At 38.6% G+C, this 22,026-nt stretch overlaps 3 protein-coding genes and 1 long non-coding RNA gene across 4 annotated transcripts; 1 reads left to right on the forward strand and 3 right to left on the reverse strand.

Moving 5' to 3' along the window:
* Window positions 1-6,872: 6,872 nt before the first annotated feature.
* On the reverse strand, window positions 6,873-8,656 carry LOC117289917. Its single transcript, XR_004518998.1, has 2 exons — window positions 8,254-8,656; window positions 6,873-7,377 (listed from the first exon to the last, which is right to left on the reverse strand). It is a non-coding gene; the product is annotated as an uncharacterized LOC117289917 (long non-coding RNA).
* A 351-nt stretch (window positions 8,657-9,007) lies between these two features.
* LOC117290160 (mannose-binding protein-like) lies at window positions 9,008-9,355 on the reverse strand. The gene has a single exon (XM_033771415.1). It carries the CDS (start codon window positions 9,353-9,355, stop codon window positions 9,008-9,010), a length of 348 nt encoding a protein of 115 aa, XP_033627306.1.
* A 6,248-nt stretch (window positions 9,356-15,603) lies between these two features.
* On the reverse strand, window positions 15,604-15,990 carry LOC117290161 (lectin BRA-3-like). The gene has a single exon (XM_033771417.1). The coding sequence runs from the start codon at window positions 15,988-15,990 to the stop codon at window positions 15,604-15,606; it is 387 nt and encodes a 128-aa protein (XP_033627308.1).
* Window positions 15,991-19,660: 3,670 nt separating this feature from the next.
* On the forward strand, window positions 19,661-20,323 carry LOC117290162 (perlucin-like protein). Its single transcript, XM_033771418.1, has one exon. It carries the CDS (start codon window positions 19,661-19,663, stop codon window positions 20,321-20,323), a length of 663 nt encoding a protein of 220 aa, XP_033627309.1.
* The last annotated feature ends 1,703 nt before the right edge of the window (window positions 20,324-22,026 follow it).

Genomic DNA, 22,026 nt, shown 5'->3' on the forward strand with positions numbered 1-22,026 from the left:
AGAAGTAATTTTCCGGGAATTTGGTTTCGAGACCTCAGATTTAGAACTTGAGGTCTCGAAGTCATCCATCTAAACGCACACAACTTCTTATGACAGGAGTTTTTTTCTTCTTTCATTATTATCTCGCAAGTTCGATGACCGATTGAGCTCAAATTTTCACAGGTTTGTTATTGTATGCATATGTTTAAATACACCAACTATGAAGGCTAGTCTTTGACAATTACCAATAGTGTCCACTACCTCTAAATGAAATCAGGCTTCTCTGTAACTTGTGTAATCGTTGTCCAATAAAACTTTTCTTTATTCACATAATAAAAATAACAACAAAAAATATTGCTCATAAGGAAAGTTTGAGTAATAAAAGTGAGTGTTTTATATATTGAAGTAAAGAACGTTTTTAAAAAAAAGATCGAGCCTTTTAAACGTAGCGGATTTTTGGTCTCTAATTATGTAAATTGCCACCATTGTACTATATTTTGTTTTCAGCAAATGTATTTTTTTGCTGTGACAGTGTTGGCACCTATTGACCTACAGTTAGTAGTTTTCTAATGTAGAGCTAATGTAAATTATTCCTTGAGAGATTCTTCAGGACTTCCTTTTGGTTTCGAAGTTCATAATTAGATGATATGCACCACCGCATGTATTATTATTATATTTTACTCAAGATAAAAAAGTCATTCTAACATTATACCCAGTGATATGTATATACCTGTGTACTATAGGTAATTCTGGTTGTTTTTTATAATTGTGTTTACCATGGGTGTTGGAAAATTATTTTTGAAAATATGCCATTTATAAATAAAATAAAATCTTATCTGAGTTTTACCTAATGAAAAATGTGTCCTGTTGGTATTTTGTATTAGTATTCAAAAGAAACGTAATTCTGCCGAAGAATTGATCGGAATTATAAGGTGTGAGATATTTTCTTCCACGGTAATAAAAAAATAAATAAAAACAATGTGTGGGGTGGGGTGGTGTGTGTACATACATTGTAGTCTTCTCAAACATGCATGTTTTGCCCGTTTGTGTAAGTAGCCAGTCTCTGTCTTAGGTGTCTGTCCTTTTTGGACTACAGGCAAAACACATTTCCATTATGGCCAAAACAAAGAAAATATGGTCGGAGCAATATTTTTGAGACTCTAACTTGGTTCGTTGGTCTTTCTTGGGGATTCGTCTTGGGATTCCCCCCTTCCACCCCAAGAGTTCTGATGCTCTTGGACTACAGGCATAACAATGGTCATTGAGGCTTAAACAAAGGAATTTTTTTGTTTGAGCATTTCCTCGAGAAGTACTAGTCATAACTTAACCGCACTTGGTTTGTGGATTGGTCTTTATTTAAGGATTGGTCTTGGGATCCCACAGAAGCCTATTGCGTTTGGACACTAGGCCAAACTTTTAGGTCATTACGACTAAAACAAAAGAAATGTTGCCATAACCGAAATGGTTGAAGTTACATTCGGCAGTGACAACAAGATAGTTTTGAATTTTAACGTTAGTTTATTTTGCGTATAGACTGTGCAAGTCTCGCGCGGATTTGAACTTCCGGGACCATTGTGGTCCCAACCATTGATCTCCATTATACTGAAATAGCCGGCTTCGTTACTTGTGACCGAAATGAAAGTATTTATTTCTGGCGAAACAGTAAAAAATGTTATGAAAACTGTGCTGTTGGGATTGTTTCTATTTCTTGTCCTTTTCCCTCGATTTTAGCGAGTATGTAGTTCTCCCACTCTAGTCTTAGTTTGCATAGGCCTACTAGAATTTTAAATTATAGGAGCGACTCTTTTTTTGTCTTTAAGTTTATATGGTTTATTGTCAGTTACTCAATGAACTGAAAGAATTATAAAAACATGTACCTGAATCCCAAAACAGTTTCTCGTCCGAGTTTTTGTTTAGAAATAATGTCATTATCATAATACATGTATTAATAGGGCATTTGGATTTTGATAGACAAAAATGTAAAGTATTATTAGTTTGCTTTATTTGCATTTCAATCAGAAATTTTTTCATACTTATCAAACTATCGATCGTCATGTTTTCCCCTCCGTTCTATTCTCAATTTACAACTTCAACTGACAGACTCAAACCCGACCAAGTGCACATTAATTTACCCGTTTGAAGTAATTGCGCCGCCGTTGTTCGGCCGCGTGTTTATGCATGCAGCATAGCACAATGTCCTATCCAGTCAGTATAATGGAGATCAATGGTCCCAACCTTATGGAGTTTCGTTGGGGAGATTTAGTTTCGTCCATTACTTTAGTTTAATGTAGTTTATGACATGTTGTTAAAAATGTAATACTAATTAACATCATACATGTATATAAAAGTAAAAATAAAGTCAACATAATAACGAAGAAAAACCGATATTTAAACTTGACCTCAGGTCAGGTTACTTGGTAAAAATTAAGAATTTTGTTCCCATCTCCGATCACGAAACTGACGCAGACGCTTGTTTTGGTCGCGCGGGGTGAAAAGCTTTTTCATGGGTCGTTTAGGCGTCGGCTCCCTCTTTAAACTGCGTCACGCGTTTATCTAACGCCCTTGCGACCATCGTGCGTCCACGTATAAACCAGCTGTGAGTAGTTTCACATTCGGGCGTACATTTACAAAAGGGATTTCAAAAAATTTAAGATCAAACAAACATCCTTGTCCCAGAGTTTTTACTTTTGTCTATACATAGACTTTAACCGATAATTGTGTGTTTTAAACGAGCTCTTTAGGGTATTTTTGTTGTTCAGATTCAGCATTAAGAATAAATTAAAGCAAAGATTTGATTCATTCAAAAAATAAAGTTCTTCAGTTGTCGTGTTTTCTCGCTCCGGTGCGCGCGAGACTTGCACAGTCTATTTACAGGCTTGAGAATACGAAATACGAATATAATATACGGAACTAAAACGACAGCCATGGTTCTTTGAAATTTAAGAAAGAACCAGGAAAAAGTACATTGAAATAACACAAGTGTAAATATCTCCCCATCTTTTCCAAATAGGATTCCAAATGGTTATAGTATAGCCGTTGAAGGTTTGAGATATGACAATTAAAACTGCAACATGAAATTAGAAGCTAATAAACAGCGAATCATTGAGTCGAGTTTTTACATCAATCCACAGTAATTATCAAGTAAGTAACACAGTGTTGCATTAAAAGTGTACATATAATTCTGCATCTTTGATTAATAACAAACGGACATATTTTCACTCGCAAAATTCTAATGCGCCTACCTATACTTCCGTTTAGCGATACCGTGTTTATATTTTAGCAACAGTTAAGCAGTTTTAAAAGGGTGCAGGTTGTCTCCGATCACAGTTTTTAATATCAATGTTTCCCCAGCATACGACACATTTAAAAAGTGTTAACAATATTGAAATAATATTATTTACAAGATTAACGCGTTTTCTACGTCTAGCACAGTTATGCATTTTGTATTAAAAAAAACTGACAAGATTATTGCGAATAAAATCACGAATGCGTGCAAACGCCTAAGTTGTGCACTTAGCAGACGCGCAAATGCGTCTGTGGCACGTAGCCATTAGCCGTGTACAAACAGTGCGATGTTTCCTCATTTTTGCCAACCCTTGCGCGTCTACACGCATACATCAAAGAAACACGCAGCACGCAGCAATTGATTTCTACATAGCATATAATATTTTATATTCTATATCTTTGGGGTTCTACGGCACAAGCACGCACGCATACACACACACGCTAGCAGACGCCATCTTGTAGGGCAAATATTTGAGCAGTGACGTCATATTCATCACGGTCTATTGCATCGAAAGAAAGAAATGACTGTAACTTGTTTTTGCCTTGATACTTCCAGTCCCTTGTTCAATAGACCATCCACAGGAGTGATTAACGGATATCACACCGTGTTCTGCAGTAAAACCTTCTTCTCAAGAAACAAGAAACTCTCCTTATGATCCTTGAGAATACAACTCCCCTACTAATAATGGCCCCCTCAAGCTGAGTGTCAACCCACGGGGAGGATCCCGCCCCAGCCCAGCCTGGTAGGGACCAAGAGGCCAGCCGCATAGCACCTGGGCGGTCCCGGGCGGCATGGAAGCTGTGGCAATCTGCATCATCAGAACGCAATGGTTGGGCGGCTAGGTCTCCCATGATGGATTCAGAGAATGATGATAATGATGATGATGTCCTTGCAACTCTGAGAGTCTGTCAACAATAAAGTCATCTTTTGATTACAATATAAGCGCTGAACTTCAAAAGTAATTTTTACTTGCGCGTGAAATTGTTTAGTCCTTTAAAATGCTGTAGAAACAGTTTGACATGCAACAGTCAATTATATTTCTCCAATAACTTTCTGGATTTGTAATCAACGATTATTATTTCACTTTTGTCCACTATCCGATTGGATTTCATTGTTGGTTCTCCATTTGCCTGATTGTGATTCTCAAACAGTGGGTATCACCCCTTCTATACTGATGTTATTGTGGGTTGAGGTTCCTATAAGTATTGTTTGAAGCTTTGCATGGTGTGGAGAAATAAGAAGAAACTATAAATAAATAGTGAACTTGCGGGTACAGTCACGTGTAAACGTCTCTTAGGGTGAGTGTTGGTTCTGCAAAGAGCCGGTTGGGTCTCGACGTTTCGAACATAACACTCTGCTCGTCTTCAGGAGGCTCCTATAGTTCAAACAAGTGGTCACAGATGGCTCCAACATTTTCTTCGTCAGTCGTTTCTAAGTGGTCTTGTTACCAGGTGGGCAATCTTGTTCCATCAGCTTGAAGGAGTGACATCGAGGGTGTGATCGGCAAGACTCGCTGCACGACGCAACACCATTGCCCATTAGCTCCTTCATGGCGTGGTGTAGCAGGCACTGAGGAGTGAGGCGGCCGTTAATGTCGGTCTGCGTGGTGGATACTAGACTTGTGGACAAGTCGTTAAATCGGCCCCACGCGCTGAGATAGTGCTCCCCCGACAACACTGCTCTCGCGCGAACTCACTGCTCTCGCGCGAACTGATGGCTCCCCGATTTTGACTCCTCATTAACGACTTGTACAAGTTGTCAGCGGTACGTATTCATGTATTCAAGTACGACCGCGGTATACCTTCACCGTTGCCGCGGAGACAATCGTGCAGACGAGTCCATTTTTATAAGAGGGTAGTAATAGTTTCTAATACTGTAAAGCTTGAACCGGAGGGCATCTGTGAATCTTTTTTATTTTGATTTAACTGCTTTATTAGTTGATTAGGGCCTAACTTTACAAAGTCATCTTCAAATGCATTACTATTTATCTGTTTAATATCCGTGAGCTGCCTCATGCAAATAAATAATGCCCACGGTCAATGGTAATGGTCCAATGCAATCCTTTAACCCGATGTGTTCTGCTCGGACTGTGTACACTGGACAAGTTGCAACATAAAAATATAGTTTGTATTAATACTACCAGTCCCAAAATTCATTATTTGTTTACTGACAAATGTTTTTTTATTTTAAGTTTTCATCTAAAAAGTGATTTTGAAAACCATGGTCGACATGTGGAAGTTTGATATGTGAGTCTTGTGGACAAGTTTCATAGGGCAGTCGTGTGCGGATCGCAGGGATTCCGGAAAATTTCAGTAACTCTTTTCAGATGTCGATGTATTTTAAAGGTATTATAGCTAATCATCGACATACACTCTACTTGCCCAAGATATTGCAAGACAAGGTTTCATATAGCAGCTGTACTTTTGTTTTGTTTTAAGCAACTGTAACCACGAAAAATACTTCTCACTTCCAAGCAATCATAACAATTAATATAAGGCTCAAATAGGGTAAAGACACCGTGAAATGCAAAAAAGGAACAGTGACTCAAATTGTAGTTTGCCTCAAACAAAAACCAAGAAACAAATTTATTGATAAATCGATCAACAAATGCAAACCAGTGGTTGAAATAAATAAATTAAATTGAGCAATAAACAATGAAAATACCTTCAGACTAATGGATATTGATGGTAGAAACTGTAAATAAAGAAAATGTGGAGTGTTTCCCTTGCACCTCCAGGTTGCTATATAAACATAGTGAGTAGTTGACTTTTGCAAAACCTGTTCATTACAAAACACTTTAAACAATTTACAAACTAGGCGAGTGCTAGAAGGGTTACAGCTCGATGGCCGAAGGTTCAATAGTCTGAATGTTCGATAGTCCAAATTGACAATAAGGTCCGATAGTCCGAATTGACCATAAGGTCCGATAGTCCGAATTGACAATAAGGTTTGATCGTCGATTCAGACTATCGGACCTTATTTGGACCAGTGAACCTTCAGATCAATGAACCTTCGGACTATCGTATCAAATGTACGGTTTAATGAAACCTACTTCATTTTGGGACTAATGAACCCCCTGTTATGGGAAATTTGTGCGTTCGGACAATCGAACCTTCGGACTAACGGACCTTCGGGTGGACACCGCTAGAAGACCGTACAGAAATGTAAACGGTGGTGGATATGGGAAAACTAACTTGAATGAACATTTTAAATGGGTCTTCTACCTATGTTGCACAACCGCCTAGCCTTTATACATTATCAAACCCTCTCAGTCTGTGCTTTGGATATTTAAGTATTTGGATTGGAAAGAATAAATTTTAACTAAAATGAGCAAAATAATTGTTGGTAATTGCACAGTATAAATGTCATTCTTACATTTGGAACCATTCAGAATGCACCATCCACATCAGTCAAGAACTTTGGTGCATATTTTGATTGAATTGTCTATGACTGATCAAATAGACCTGCTTTCGTTTACACCAAACTCTTTCCAACTTGTGTTAATCTTACGACTTGAGTTGAGTCCCAGCCTTGCAACGTAACATGCAAACCCTAAGATTAACGTTTCGTGAAAACGGCTCCAGCTTTGCAAGTCTGTTCGATTTCATGTGTCACAGATTAGGAAGTATGTATCTGACGATTCATAACATCATGTGATTCGCAGCCATGTTCTTTCTCGGTTAGATTGTTGTAATGGGCTGCTTACAGAAAACCCACATGCATATTTTAAAAGAGACTTCACAGTTTGCAGAACTGGGCTGCTCGTGTTATATTTAGGTTAAATCGCCGTCGTGATGCCATGCTCCTTCTAAGATCGCTTCATTGGTTACCAATTAAACAGAGGATTGCAATTAAGATTATTTTGTTTGTATGAACATTTCTTTATAAATCAGGCACCAGAGTAATTTAATGAGTGTCTAGAGTTGTATCAGTTTTTGCGTACACATCTTCACTCCAATGCAGATCCATCTCGGCTAACTTTTCCCATGACTCGCAGTAAGGCAGGAGATCAAACTTTCACAGTTTTTACAGCAGCTTAGGGGTAGGGGTGGAACGAACTTCCTTCTTAAACGAGGAGTGTTTCCCTTGCACTGTCAGGCTGCCATGTGACCCTGTGGAGAAAAGAAAGAAACACACAATGTTGACCTGAACTTATGTTGATTGTGTAATACTATCCGTAGTATGATAGGCTAATACTTATTGCAAGCAAATAAGTTAACGTAAATGTCAGAAAATTGTGTTGTTAAAATCACACATGAAGATACCATTTTTCACGTCAGGTACCTCTCTGTGCAGACGTCTTACGTGAGCATGAAATAAGCCCAAAGTGGTGACGTCACCTAACAACACAATGTTTTGACCTTCACGTTCACGTGTTTGCTGGCATAACATGCAGCTAATAAAACCTACCTAATACTTACGGGCTAAAGTGAGGTTCGAGGCAACACCATCACAAATAAAGACTCTCATGTAATTTCAAATCTTATTTAAGTTTTAGTGTTTAAATTTTTTAAACATTTTGTTATTATGTTTTATTATTGTTTCTAAAAAAAACAACAATTATGTTTAATTATAAAAACCAACAACAACAAAAACAGTGAATTTGGTACTTTTTGCATTGCTTGAGACTCTACTCTCTAGATACAAAAGTTCCAACAACAATGCAAAACAAGTAACCTTGTGTAGAACTAGAACTTTAGAAGTAGGGGCTCAATTTTAATAACCTGTGTGTGTCGGTGCAACCGCCACTGACGACAGTGCTTTTTGTGGAACCATGGAGGTAGAAACTACCTCCATGGTGGAACCAGTGAGTTATATGAATAATAACACATGTTTTGTTCAGTTTTACTTCAAAACAAAACTTGTTCTTTTAAGTAAGAAGCCCCAAACCAAGTTACCGGTAACTCCATGGAGGTAGATTTTTGCAATATTATTTGTCAACGCAAATTTATTAGTAGTTTAATTAAGAAACTTAACAGCAAGCTCACCTGTGTTGATTTCATGATGCCAACACAGTATGCACCAACCATCACCACTGCCTTGAGCAAGGCTACTGATTACATCGAATATTCGGCCGGTGCAAATCATTTGTTTACAAAAGTGTCATTGCCTTTCATCAATCAATACACGCTGTGTGCAGTGTGTGTGTGTTGGCATGATGCATATAAATGGCGGCTTCTTCTTCTTCTTCCTTGCGACCTGTCGTCGACGTGAGCAGATCTCTTGCATGTTGCATGCCTTGAGAAAACTGGCTACTTGACAGCTGCTTCTATATCTTGTTCTTCAAGTTTATCAACCAAGTCAGACCAAGTTAAGACGAAGTTATTTATTTAATATGCACGTCAAAGTTCCCGATGAAAATCCGTACTCAAAAGTACAACCATACACACACGACGTCTATTGTGTAGGCATAATAAATACACGCTGACAGGTTTGTTGATCGTTCATTCATACATGTGACTTCCCGAACCCATCCAATACAGGGTGTGCTGTTTGATAGCATATACATGTTGAATATTCATTGATTTAACGACATCGACCAATCAGATGCGTCCGTACGATTTCGGCTGAAGTGCCCATAGGCTGTGCACAAACCGCTGACAACTTGTACAAGTCGTTAATGAGGAGTCAAAATCGGGGAGCCATCAGTTCGCGCGAGAGCAGTGAGTTCGCGCGAGAGCAGTGTTGTCGGGGGAGCACTATCTCAGCGCGTGGGGCCGATTTAACGACTTGTCCACAAGTCTAGGTGGATACCGGTGTGTTCTTCACATGTTGCATACAGACTGCGTAAATGTCTTTACGACTGCATTGAGTATCGTCCCATTGGCCATTACGTGTATCCCACATTTTGACACAATCTGAGTCGCCTCCGTTGTTTGGTTCTCCATTCGCCCAATTCCCATATCCTTGGTGCTGCCACTTTCCCTCCTCCTCGATGTCATTACAATCAATCCAGAGACTGGTGCTTGGTGTTTGATCGAACTCGTTCATGAATAGTTCCCATATGTAATCCTGTTCGGATTGAGAGGTTGGGATGGCTAGGTTTGCTCGTGACTCGGCACAAGTTCGATTTGCTTCATACCAATCCATCATGTCAGTTATAATGAAGTAACATGACTCGCCATATCGTTGCCAATCAGGAGGGCAGATTTCAGCAAGCATACAGCCAAAACAAACACACAGTACGAATATTGGTTGAATAATATTCATGGTTTTAAATTATATGGGCGGCCAAAAGGGCCAAAAGCTAAATAAAATAAAAACTAACTATATTTTTTAAAACTAACATAAAAAACGAAAATTAAAGAACAATTACAATTAATTAAAGATAAACAATAATACCAATAATAAACAAACGAAATTTATGTGTAAATCGTAAATACAGAGCACAAAAAGTTTAAAATGAACAAAATAATAATAAAATAAAAAACAGCATATTGTTAATTTAGATTATAAAGGGAAAAGATGAACAATTAGTCAAAACTTGAAATAATATGAAAAAATATTAATCCACTCGAAAAAAATATTACACTAAATATAAAAAAAGGTTATAATAAAAACATGTTTGTCCCTTTAAAAATAAATACACAAAATGTTTTTAAATTAACAGTAAAAGAAAACTATCAAAAAAAAATGCATTAGAAAAAAAAAGACACTAAATTAAAAAAAATCACTAATAATAAAAGAAATGTTTGTCCCTTAAAATTAATTACACGAAATGTTTTTAAATTAACAAGAAAAAAAAAACTATCCAAAAAAATCATCCTTAAGAAAAAAAATTCACTAAATAAAAAATAAAGTTAATTATAAAAATTGTTTGCCCTGAAAAATAATTATACGAAATGTTTTTAAATAAAAAATTTAAAAATTATCCTTAAAAAAAATTACACCTCATATATTTTTTTAATTCTTACCTAAAATCCACCAAGGTAAACTAAAATTGCACAAGCTACGTTAAAAAAACCGAAACAAACATTGAGGGCGTCAAACTAAAGACAAATTGTGTAAAGGACAAATTTTGTAAAGGACAAATTTTGTAAAGGACAAATTTTGTAAAGGACAAAATATTTCGGAATCAACGAACAAAAGTTTTGACGAACTGACCATAAATGAACATAGAGGGCGCGGATGATGGCGAGTCGCGAATTTTTCTCTTTTATTTTAGTGGGTTTTTTTATAGGCCAAGATTTTCCCATTCGCTGCAAAAAGCGAATTTTTCATCATACATCTGGTCTCAGATGCTGGCCATGCATTTGCAAGACGACTTAAAACTAAAAAGTTAAAAACTATTGGTGTACGTGTATAAGACCATATTGAGCATTGCCATAAGCAGCTGAAAGCTGGCCTACTGCGACTGGTGGCTTACGATCAGGGATAACATGAAAATAAAATAAAGTCAGTGATACAATTTGCTCTGAAAACCAAATGAAGAGAAATTGTGGACTTATGACTGGTGCCCGACTAAATTTGTTGATAGTGAAGAAATTTTGTTAGCAGTATTTTGCTAACAAATGAAGGTGGGCCCTGTTAGTATTCACAGTAAAAGATTTTTTAATCTTGGGGGAAGGGAATCTTGAGGGATTCAAAAGTGTCCATAGACCTTTTTTAGATCGTTTTTTGAAACGTAAGTGATGCTGCAAACCTTGAATCGTGAGCCTATCGACTCGGATTGAAAGCGTACCTGTTGATATTGTAGCGTAACTTGGAACCTAAATGTGTCTTGGAATGTAAAGCGTAGCTGCGTGCTTGGAACGTAACCATATCTTTTGGAACGTAAGCATATCTTGGAACGTAAGCGTAGCTGTCTTGGAAAGTAAACATAGCTGCATATGGAATGTAAGCGTAGCTTGACTCGGGCTATGTACACCGTTTTTATATTATAGCGTAACTTGAAGGAAAGTAAGCGTATCTTGAAACCTAAGCGTATCTGAGTAGCTGCGTAGCTTGGAACAACCATTGTTATAAGGTTGGAGACTTTTTGTTAAGTTGAAACACATGAGCAACTGTAGATCTGGGCCCACTTTCATGGCTCTGCTTACCGCCGAATTCTGCACTTACGATCTCGATTCCCCGCTTACTTGCAAGCTCCGAATTTCTGCGCTAGCCTTGTAAGCATAGAATGCCTAGTATCGTGGAGTACGCATGCGTAGAAGCAAAAATTCGCCGCTAACCTGTGAAATAGGCTTGCCGTAAGCACAGAATTCCCTGCTTCCGCAAGCGCCGATTCTGTGCTTACAGAAAGCAGAGCCATGAAATTGGGTCCTGGTTGTGTGACATACAATGGGCTTACTTAAGCATAATATTAAAAGCATGAGTGTAGACTTGTACAAGTCCTTCGTAAGTATTATCACAACACCATAGGAACGTAGTCGTAACCATATCTTTTTGAACAACTCATGGGAAATTGCGGATTTTGATTGCTTAGTCGAGTCGCGCCTTCTGCTTTTCAACCCACTTGGTTTATAGTGCGACTAAAGCTACGTACTATGAAAGTGTCGCGATGAAATTCCCCTTGGTTAACTCATGGTTATAACCACTTCTGTCGCTCATGATTACAAGACTACAAAACACAAGAGATCAGTGACACAATTTCTTTCAATCCTTTCAGCACGAGTTTTACTTAATTGCACCTTCATAGACCCTAAATGCTCAACGTGAAGTGCACATGGGCACAAACCAAAAGCCCCGCTAACCTGTGAAAATGCTTGACAAAAGCAAATAATTTCGTATTTTCCAAAGCGTTGATTCTTTGCTTACGGTGAGCAGCTGCTAACGCGTAGAGTACGAATGCGCACGTGCCGAAATTCCCCACTATCTTGTTAACATGCTTGAATGACATAAGCGCAGAAGAGACCCTTCCCATGAAATATGTAAACTGCACGTAGCGCGTGCGCACTAACGTTTTGATTGGCAAAATGAGGGGAACATCGCGCTGTTTTGTACACGGTTAATGGGTGCGTGACGGAGACGCGATTGCGCATCTGCTTATAGTGCACAACTCTATGGCGTTTGCCAACCAACAGGGTCTGTACGCATGCGTGAATGTAATTAGCATATTTCATGGGAAGGGTCCATCATAGATATAGAATTAAAATAACTAGATCGGCCGCGCGTACATACACGCCATTGCCTGTGTAGAAAAAGTTTTTGTTCGCTATGGACGCGGTAAAAATTTCACGTTCGAAAGGCGACGCGCAAAAATTAACACGGGAGATAGGCCTTGACGCGCTAAATGTCACGTGCTGACGGCAAAAAGTCACGTGCTGACGGCAACGCACAGAAAATGTACACGGGAGATAGGCAATGGCGGCCCCCATGCCAGAACCCGCGTATGTACGCGCGGCCGATCTAGTTATTCTATTCTATATCTATGGGGTCCAATCCCTGCTTCCACAAGCGTCGATACGCACAGTAAACAGAGCCATGAAATTGGGGGCTCCAGTGCAGGCTGGGCTGTGTGTACTTTAAGAAAAAAAACATTCCTGGGGAATTCCCGAATTTACAAGAGCTTTTCTCACACACATGATCAGCCTTGAAAGCACAGGTTTTTATCAATGATCGTACGATCTTTGGTTTTTATTGCACCACCATACATGGACTGTACATGAATATGTACACCTACCCATGTAAAATAAAAGTTTTTATTTTATTTTAATTATGGCTCCATGAAATCACATGTTTCAACCCATAGAGCTATTCTAATAACATGATAAAAGCTTTAATAATAGGGGAACACTGGCCCGGCGAGTACGATGAATGATGCTGTCTTGCAGCCAATGGGAAAATCTTGGACAAAGTCATTGGGAAAAGAAATTCGCGACTTGCCACAATGTGCGCCCTCTATGTTCATTAATGGTCAGTTCATAAAAATTTTTGTTCGTTGATTCTGAAATTTGTCCTTTACAAAATTTGTCCTTTACAAAAAATTTGTCCTTTACACAATTTGTCTTTAGTTTGACGCCCTCAATGTTTGTTTCGTTTTTTTTACGTTGGTGGTTTTTAGGTAAGAATTAAAAAAATATATAAAGAGTAGTTTTTTTTAAGGATAATTAATTTTGTATTTTTTATTTAAAAACATTTCGTGTAATTATTTTTCAGGGCAAACAATTTTTATAATTAACTTTTTTTTTTATTTAGTGAATTTTTTTTCTTATTGATTATTTTTTTGGATAGGTTTTTTTCTTGTTAATTTAAAAACATTTCGTGTAATTATTTTTAAGGGACAAACATTTCTTTTATGATTAATGATTTTTTGTAATTTAGTGTCATTTTTTTCTAATGGATTATTTTTTTTGATAGTTTTCTTTTACTGTTAATTTAAAAACATTTCGTGTATTTATTTTTAAAGGGACAAACATGTTTTTATTATAACTTTTTTTTATATTTAGTGTAATATTTTTTTCTAGTGGATTAATAGTTTTTCATTTTATTTCAAGTTTTGACTAATTGCTCATCTTTTCCCTTTAATCTAAATTAACAATATAATGCTGTTTTTTATTTTATTTTTATTTTATTCATTTTAAACTTTTGGTGCTCTGTATTTACGATCAACACATAAATTTCGTTTGTTTATTATTGGTATTATTGGTATTATTGTTTATCTTTAATTAACTGTAATTGTTCTGTAATTTTCGTTTTTTATGTTAGTTTTAAAAAATATAGTAAGTTTTTATTTTATTTAGCTTTTGGCCCTTTTGGCCGCCCATAAAATTAAAGGATTTATTCAATAAGAATGTTTCGAAAAAACACTCGAAATAAAGACTGTTATTCGTGCGACCGAGTCCTTTTGATGAGACAGACCATTTCAGAAATGGCTGCTCTCTTTGGCTCCAAGTACGTTTGTGTCGGTAGAGCTGAGTTTACGTATAAAGATATAGTAAATAAACCATTACTCAATTATTATTTGTAACCCTGGCAACGAGATTTAATTATAAAACCAACGAGTGGTTAATTCCTTTGTGTAGCTTTTTACTAGTCGATATCTTGTCATTGACCTTCTTTAACAATTTTACTAACTGGTTGTTGTTACCAACTGAAATACCATATTGTGTGTACCTATTAAATGGTCCCCCTGCTTGTTATTTGATCTTTAGAAGAAAAAAAAACAGTATTGTTTAGTTATAAACTAAAATATTCCTGATTGTAAAGTTCACACTGGAACTTGTTCTTCTTCTAAAAGTGCTTCCTTAAAAAGTTAATTCATTTTCAAGAAAACTGTACATGTATTATGGAAACTTAAAAACAGAACTGCTGATGTCGGTTGTTACCGCCAAACGATAATGCTGTGCATGGTTTATCACTATGTTCTCCCTACTCATACCCAGACACTGATTTACTTCCCTAATTAGCTATTATATCTTCTATTAGATCTTGAGGGTCGTGGCCGACCCAATCCCGGCGAGCATAAGGGTCCTATATTTACTACCCACACCATCCAATATGGACTATATGAAATTTATAAATCTTGCGTAAATCCCAATAGGCATTACATCCAATTGACTTCGTTACAATCTCAGTTATTGTCAAGATTAATAATTGAGTCTTTGAGCAACCCAGTAACCGGTATATTTCTCTTGTTATCTAAACTCTAATTATTTGACCATGTTCCGACTATACCCCAATGAGTGAACAAGACTAATTTACTTTCACACCATCCAATTAAAAAATGATGTAGAAACAAAGAACCACAACAACAAATTACTGTCGGGCCTCACCCCCCCCCCCTCCTAAAAAAATGAAACGGTCCCTTCAAGGATATCAAGGCATTTGAGTTCCTTGTAAAGGAATGAGTTAATTATGTCGTTAAATCAATTGGCCCGTTCGCTCATTAACTAACGTTGTCATCTTTTTTTCCCTTATTAACAATTATTTACCTCATGTATAGAATCCTCTAATCTGATTGGTTAAAACGGACGTCATGGAAATAGCGTTGCCCGCGTTTTCTTTCAAGATGACGTCATAACTGACTATGCTATGCCCGGGGCGTAGTTAATCGATTATGCCCGCCCTGGAAAATAATGGAACCGTCTAAACACACTGTATTCCTACATGTAGGTCGCGCATGCTTCGCTTCGGGCATAGTCATGGTTTTGACTACGGTTAGCATTGTTATGAACATTGTTTTAACTCGGTTAATAAGATTAATAAGGATGCAATTTTTGCCCTATATATAACTGATTCTGGATGTTTTACCTTGATATTTCTAGATCCTTTTAGTTAAATGTACCATCCTATGTTATAGCGATAGATGGAACGTTTGGTCACCACACCGCCCTCTGCTGTTCAAACTTCTCCACGTAAAAATCTCATATTTCATTAGGAACAAGTCCAATGAGAGGCTATCTGAAAAAAATATAGTTGTCGTTTCTCTTCCGATCAGACACGTTACCAGGTGGGCAATCTTGTTCCATCAGCTTGCAGTCGTAAATGTCTTTACGACTGCATTGAGTATCGTCCCATTGGCCATTACGTGTATCCCACATTTTGACACAATCTGAGTCGCCTCCGTTGTTTGGTTCTCCATTCGCCCAATTCCCATATCCATGGTGCTGCCACTTTCCCTCCTCCTCGATGTCATTACAATCAATCCAGAGACTGGTGCCTGGTGTTTGATCGAACTCGTTCATGAATAGTTCCCATATGTAATCCTGTTCGGATTGAGAGGTTGGGATGGCTAGGTTTGCTCGTGACTCGGCACAAGTTCGATTTGCTTCATACCAATCCATCATGTCAGTTATAATGAAGTAACATGACTCGCCATATCGGTGCCAATCAGGAGGGCAGATTTCAGCTAAGAGTTGGTCAGAGTAGACCCAAAGAACAAAACTTAACACTTGAAACACGCGCATCTTGGAAATTTATCAGACTGTGTGCAGTTATTGTAATGGCGAAATGAGTTAAATAATAGAACTGTTTCAAGTTGTAACTGTCGCCTGAAGATGATGGACTAATTGAGGGTGGACAGCTTCAACCAAAGCGCAAAGCAAGACACACAATTCAGCCTAAATGTTAATCTCGTATTGGTCTTAAAATGTGTGAAATACCTCGTAATTCACCGAACAAAACCCAGTAATTGAAATGATTCCAAACTGTTTCCATAAATGAGAACTCAGTGTTTTAAAAAAGGCGAATGTTAAAACGCGTATAAATGACTTAGCTATATACATTGGTTTATAGCTGGTTGTTATCGAGCCGAGAGTAAACCGTGACTGATTTCGCGGAGAGGCGTTCCAAACAAAAAAACAGCTTTGATCGTGACTGCACAGTAGATGTTTCCAGGGCAACAATAAAATACAAACGACGAGACAAAAACAATTAATTAAGCGCAAAGTTCAACGCAAAACGACACAGCACAACTGGATAGAGGCTGCTGTAAAACCAAAGAAACAACCCAATGCTTGATGCAATCTATCCTTGAGTTCGAAAGCTCCTCCGTCGAGTGAAATTAATATCAGCTATACAATTCTGTAACACTGAAATTACCTCCACTCCCACTCTGCATAAATACCTTCAAGAGGTGAACTGCATCGCACATACAATAACCGAGAATTACTAGACCGTGTAAATTGACCTCTGAAGTAAAGTAGTTTTCTAATGACTGCCAGCCAAACAGTGCAGAAGTTTTTCAGTATAAATATGTAGATGATGCAACTCTTTTTTACCATTCGGGAAGTAAGATAGAATAGCTGTCATGCAAAACGAACTTGACAATCTCAAACAGTGGTCTGATAAGAGTTTTTGGGGGTTTAATAAATCCAACATGATCCATCTCGACGATTTCAAGACCCCCCCCCCAAAAAAAAAAAAAGCATTTAAATACTTGCGTCTAGAAAATTCACAGCAACAATGGACAATTGATGCGGCAAGTTTGTCTGAGTTCTATTCCAACAAAGAGGCAAGTTTGGTGGCGACAGACTGAAGACTAGACCGACTAGACTAACCAGAAACCTTGGAGCACAGGGAGATTGACTTTATCGAACCATGCACTGGAGCATGGTCGATATGGTCAATTCGAAAGCTACGTCACAGTTTCTGGTCAAGTCTAGTCAGTCATCCAAACTTATTGCTCAACCTTCATCTTGGCCCCGCGAGTGTGTCACAGGTTGTCTAATGGAAGCAGTTGATAATAGTTGTTTTGTATATTGTGTGGTACTCTAAAATATAGGGCCATGATTTGCTGTTGTAAATAGTGCTAACGCGACCTGCTACTGTGCAACTGCTGGGGCAAGCGCTACTAGCTACTGTGCAGCTGCTACAGCTACCGTGTTGAAATGTTGTAAATAGTTTGGACAGGTGGGCAAGTGCTACTGTGCAGCAGTAGAATTTGCAATGCAAGCACAAAGGCTTTTTGTTAGGGGCGGTCCTTTGTTTTCCTTGGGGCGTTGGCTCTCAGGAATGTCTTGAGAATTTCACTGGTATGCTTGAGTGTAGATAGTGGTGGTGGTGTATATGAATGGGAGAAAGTGAAGTGATGTGCAGAGTACCAGTTCTGAAGTGAGTGGGGTGATGTGTAGGAAGTTGGGGCTATGCATTGAGAGTTCTGCTCGCGTTGCTACAGCACAGATGTTAAGTTCTGGTGAGGCACAGAGGAGGACTGAGCTCGACAAATCATGGCCCTTATCCACCCGACTTTTAAAGTCCGGGAGTGACTGATTGGACGCCCCTGATGACATGATAAATCACATGGGACCGTCACGCCAACATTTTCATCACTAGAGTGGAGTTGGAACTTAACCAATGGCAGGGTTTTCTAGAGCTGGAAACACAGAATGCACAGATGACCATCCAATGAACAGTGCACTTCTCACGACCATTGAGGAACTATGATATTGTAGACTCAGGAGAATTAACGAGCCTAAGGAGTGGTGTGAGCCTTCGAGTAGACAGTTTGTTAAATATTGTTGAAATTATTGAGAAGTTGCAAAGTATTGGAGATATTGTTGAATTATTGAGAATTTCAAAGTACCGGAGATATATTGTTGAATTATTGAGAAGTTGCAAAGTATTGGAGATATTGTTGAATTATTGAGAATTTCAAAGTACCGGAGATATATTGTTGAATTATTGAGAAGTTGCAAAGTATTGGAGATATTGTTGAATTATTGAGAATTTCAAAGTACCGGAGATATATTGTTGAAATTATTGAGAAGTTGGAATTTGAGATCGAGGTGATGCAAGGCGTAGAAACTTGAATCAACTACTGGCGAGTTAAGGTTACTTGAAGCCAGTAACTGTAACTCACAAGTTTAAGAGTCGGGTTGACTCAATTTAAGGTTTGGAATGAGTGAATTTTGGAAGTTGAATTTATTGATTTTTGAGGTGTGGCCACTGGAAATAATTCAGATTGCAGAAGAGTTGCGTTGTAAATAAATTGTAATATTTTGTAAATATAATCTCTAATGGCTGGAGTGCAAATTTATTTCTGCAGTGTTGGTTTCTTCCTCGGTTGCAACAACAACCCCGATGGGTTGGTTGTGACAGAGTGTTTTGACATTGGCGCGTGCCTGGCGTGTTAAACGTGCCCGGGGCTTCAGACAACAAAAGGAGTCTGAAGCCGATTCCAAATTCGTATACGTGCTCATAAGGGCTTCAGACAACAGAAATGAACCTAAAGCCGAAGCCAAAGCCGAAGCCGTGGTTTCGAAAAGGGCCATAGACAAACTAGACCAATGTGTCAATAGGAACTTAGTAGTCTGGCACCCTTTTCAATAAAGAGGCTACTGCAGTATTCATTGTAATGTGTTTTCATCATGACCTTGATGAATATGGAAGGAGGCAGTGATTAAAGGTCTATTGTTCGTCTATTGTTCTCAGACTTCTTCTTCTTCTCTCTGCTCCTCTTTTCCCGCCCACTCTCCTCGACACAATTCAATTGTTCTTCGGATAATTTTGAAGGTTTCGAGCATCAGAGAAGAAGTCAGCGAATTGCAGTTTTCGAGAATTGTATAGATGTTGATTTCTCTCTACGGAGGAGCTGCCAGACTCAAGGATAGCGATTGGATCAATAATTGCATTGCGTACGACTGCTTCTGTGTTGTTTGTGTTTAGATTTTCACCTGGAAACAGCTCACTTGAGGTTGAGGTTAGTATTCTGTTTCAATTGAACGCCTCTCCGCAAATTTCAATATCGATTTACACTTGGTTCGACCAACAACTTCAAGCTACAAAACCACTGAAAATAACCAAGTCAGATGGCCGTTTAAACACTCGCCGTCTGCAAACAGTAACTGTTTTGGATTTATTTTAAATCCCGAACTGTGTTCGATGATTTATCAGGTATTTCACACACTGTAAGACCAATGCGAGATGAGAAGCATTTTAAGTTGCGAGTCTTGCTTTGCGCTTTGGTTGAGGCTTCCACCATTTAGTCCATCATAGGCTTGAGGAATATTCAAGATGCGTGTACTTCACGTGTTAAATCTTGTTCTTTTGGTGTACTGTGACTACCTCTTGGCTGAAATCTGCCCTCCTGATTGGCACCGACACGGTGAGTCTTGTTACTTCATTATAACTGACATGATGGATTGGTTTCAAGCAAATCGCACTTGTGCCGAGTCACGAGCAAACCTAGCCATCCCAACCTCTCAATCCGAACAGGATTACATATGGGAACTATTCATGAATGAGTTCGATCAAACACCAGACACCAGTCTCTGGATTGGTTGTAATGACATCGAGGAGGAGGGAAAGTGGCAGCAATGTCCGTTGAAGGGTGATACCAATGGATATGAGAATTGGGCGGACGGAGAACCAAACAATGGAGGCGACTCAGACTGTGTACAAATGTGGCTTGCTCTCAATGGCCAATGGGACGATACTCTATGCAGTCGTAAAGACGAGTATGCAGTCTGTGAGCGACATGTGAAGAACACATTGGTATCCACCACGCAGACCGACATTATTGGCCGCCTCACTCCTCAGTGCCTGCTACACCACGCCATGAAGGAGCTAATGGGCAATGGTGTTGCGTCGTGCGGCGAGTCTTGCCGATCACACCCTCGATGTCACTCCTTCAATCTGACGGAACACGATTGCCCACCTGGTAACAAGACCAATTAGAAACGACCGAAGAAGCAAATGACGGAGGCGTTAAGGATATACAAAATGTTTGAAAACTGAAACTGATCTCGACCCACAAATACAATGGGTAGAGACAGATCCAGAAACTTGACGGAGAGATTACATCTAGCTTGATTTGCAGAAAGACACAAGACAATCAAACAATAGGGGACTTTTTGGACGCTTGGTGGCAGCAGACTGGGACCGAGTTGGTTTGGGACCGAGTTGACCGGGTTCGTTTCAGGCGACGAGCGTGGACGACGAAAATAGAACGCCTGGGATTTGGAATCATTTACGGGTGAAGTCACCTTGTTTGCGCCGGGGACCATTTGCCTAAACTAATTCAAGTATTTAGCTTTCTTTTCAGAAATTATACCATGACATACAAAAACTCTTTGGCAGGAATACAAAAGCAGCAATTTTATTATGCTGACGTTTCTCTTGTGGTTGAGTGGGTCATTTGTATAGAGCTGCTTATCATACATAGGCAAAACATTTTGCTTTATAAAAATGCAGAAATTGAGCAGAATACCTGGACTCACGACTTGTACAAAATGAGGAATGGTATTTGCTGTGTTTAGCTGCGTTTTGTGTTTTGAAAGCTATATGTAGTTTGGTCTGGTCCTGTGCCAATGACCTTTTAAAGGAAGAAACGCAGCGCTTACGTAATCAGGAATTGTGCTTACGCTAAGCGTAATCAACAGCTTAGCAGGGAATGTGTTCTTGAGCGTTATAATTCGCAACAAACAATTTACTACAGTTGACTAACTGTGCTCAATTCCTGTGAAACTGTCACTACAAAAACAGTGACTTAAAAATTTGATTTGCATTCACAGGACAACCGTGCTTTATAATTAGTTGTGCAAAAGTAGGCCGGGGCGACTAGTGTGCTTAATTGTTAAAGTCGCGACTACAAATTATTAGAGAGGTTTCGCAAGCGGGCGGATACAGATACAGATACCGATATGATAACCGTTACCGTTCACATCAGCCATGTGTTGAATTTTGTTTCGCAAACTATAGGTATGTTTCACTTGAGTGCGCTCGCATTCATCATGAGTGTTTTTCGGACATACATGACCGATTAGAGACCCCGTGTTTTGTACACTACATTTTCTCATCTTTTTGCTTGCAAATGACTTAACAAATTCTATCTATATCAAGCACGATGTGAAAGCTATTCCGTGGGAAATATTTTTGATCGAGGACAAAAATACAACTAAAAATCTGCAAAACAGTATCCATTTATCTACGACGTGTATAAGCTCCCGTATCCTGTATGAACGTACATGCAAAATACGATAGTCGCGGATACGCGTCACTTGAACACACAAAGTGTTCTCATCATTGTTGTCTTCTTCATGTCTGTCTTTGTTCGTTTTGTCAGTCCGTTCGTTCTTGTCCCCGTTTATTGTCTGTCACCAGGCATCCCTACATAAGCCTCGGCTTCCAGATGATGCCTCCATACTCTATGTATTTATTTTTCTCACCCTCATTAAATAGCTTTGTTTATTGGTTATTCCTTAAAAACATTGTTTGTACTCTGTTTTCATGAAGTATGGAAATAAATATCAGTTTGAATGAATGAAATGAAAGTGTCGACGTATCGGTATCTGTATGTTTATCTGTACACTTGCGAAACCGCTCTATTATTTGAGTCGCGACTACTGTTTTTCTCTACTCCATTATAATCATGCCTACAC

The sequence above is a fragment of the Asterias rubens genome, chromosome 5, assembly GCF_902459465.1.
Source record: "Asterias rubens chromosome 5, eAstRub1.3, whole genome shotgun sequence".
In the NCBI taxonomy this organism is placed as follows: Eukaryota; Metazoa; Echinodermata; class Asteroidea; order Forcipulatida; family Asteriidae; genus Asterias; species Asterias rubens.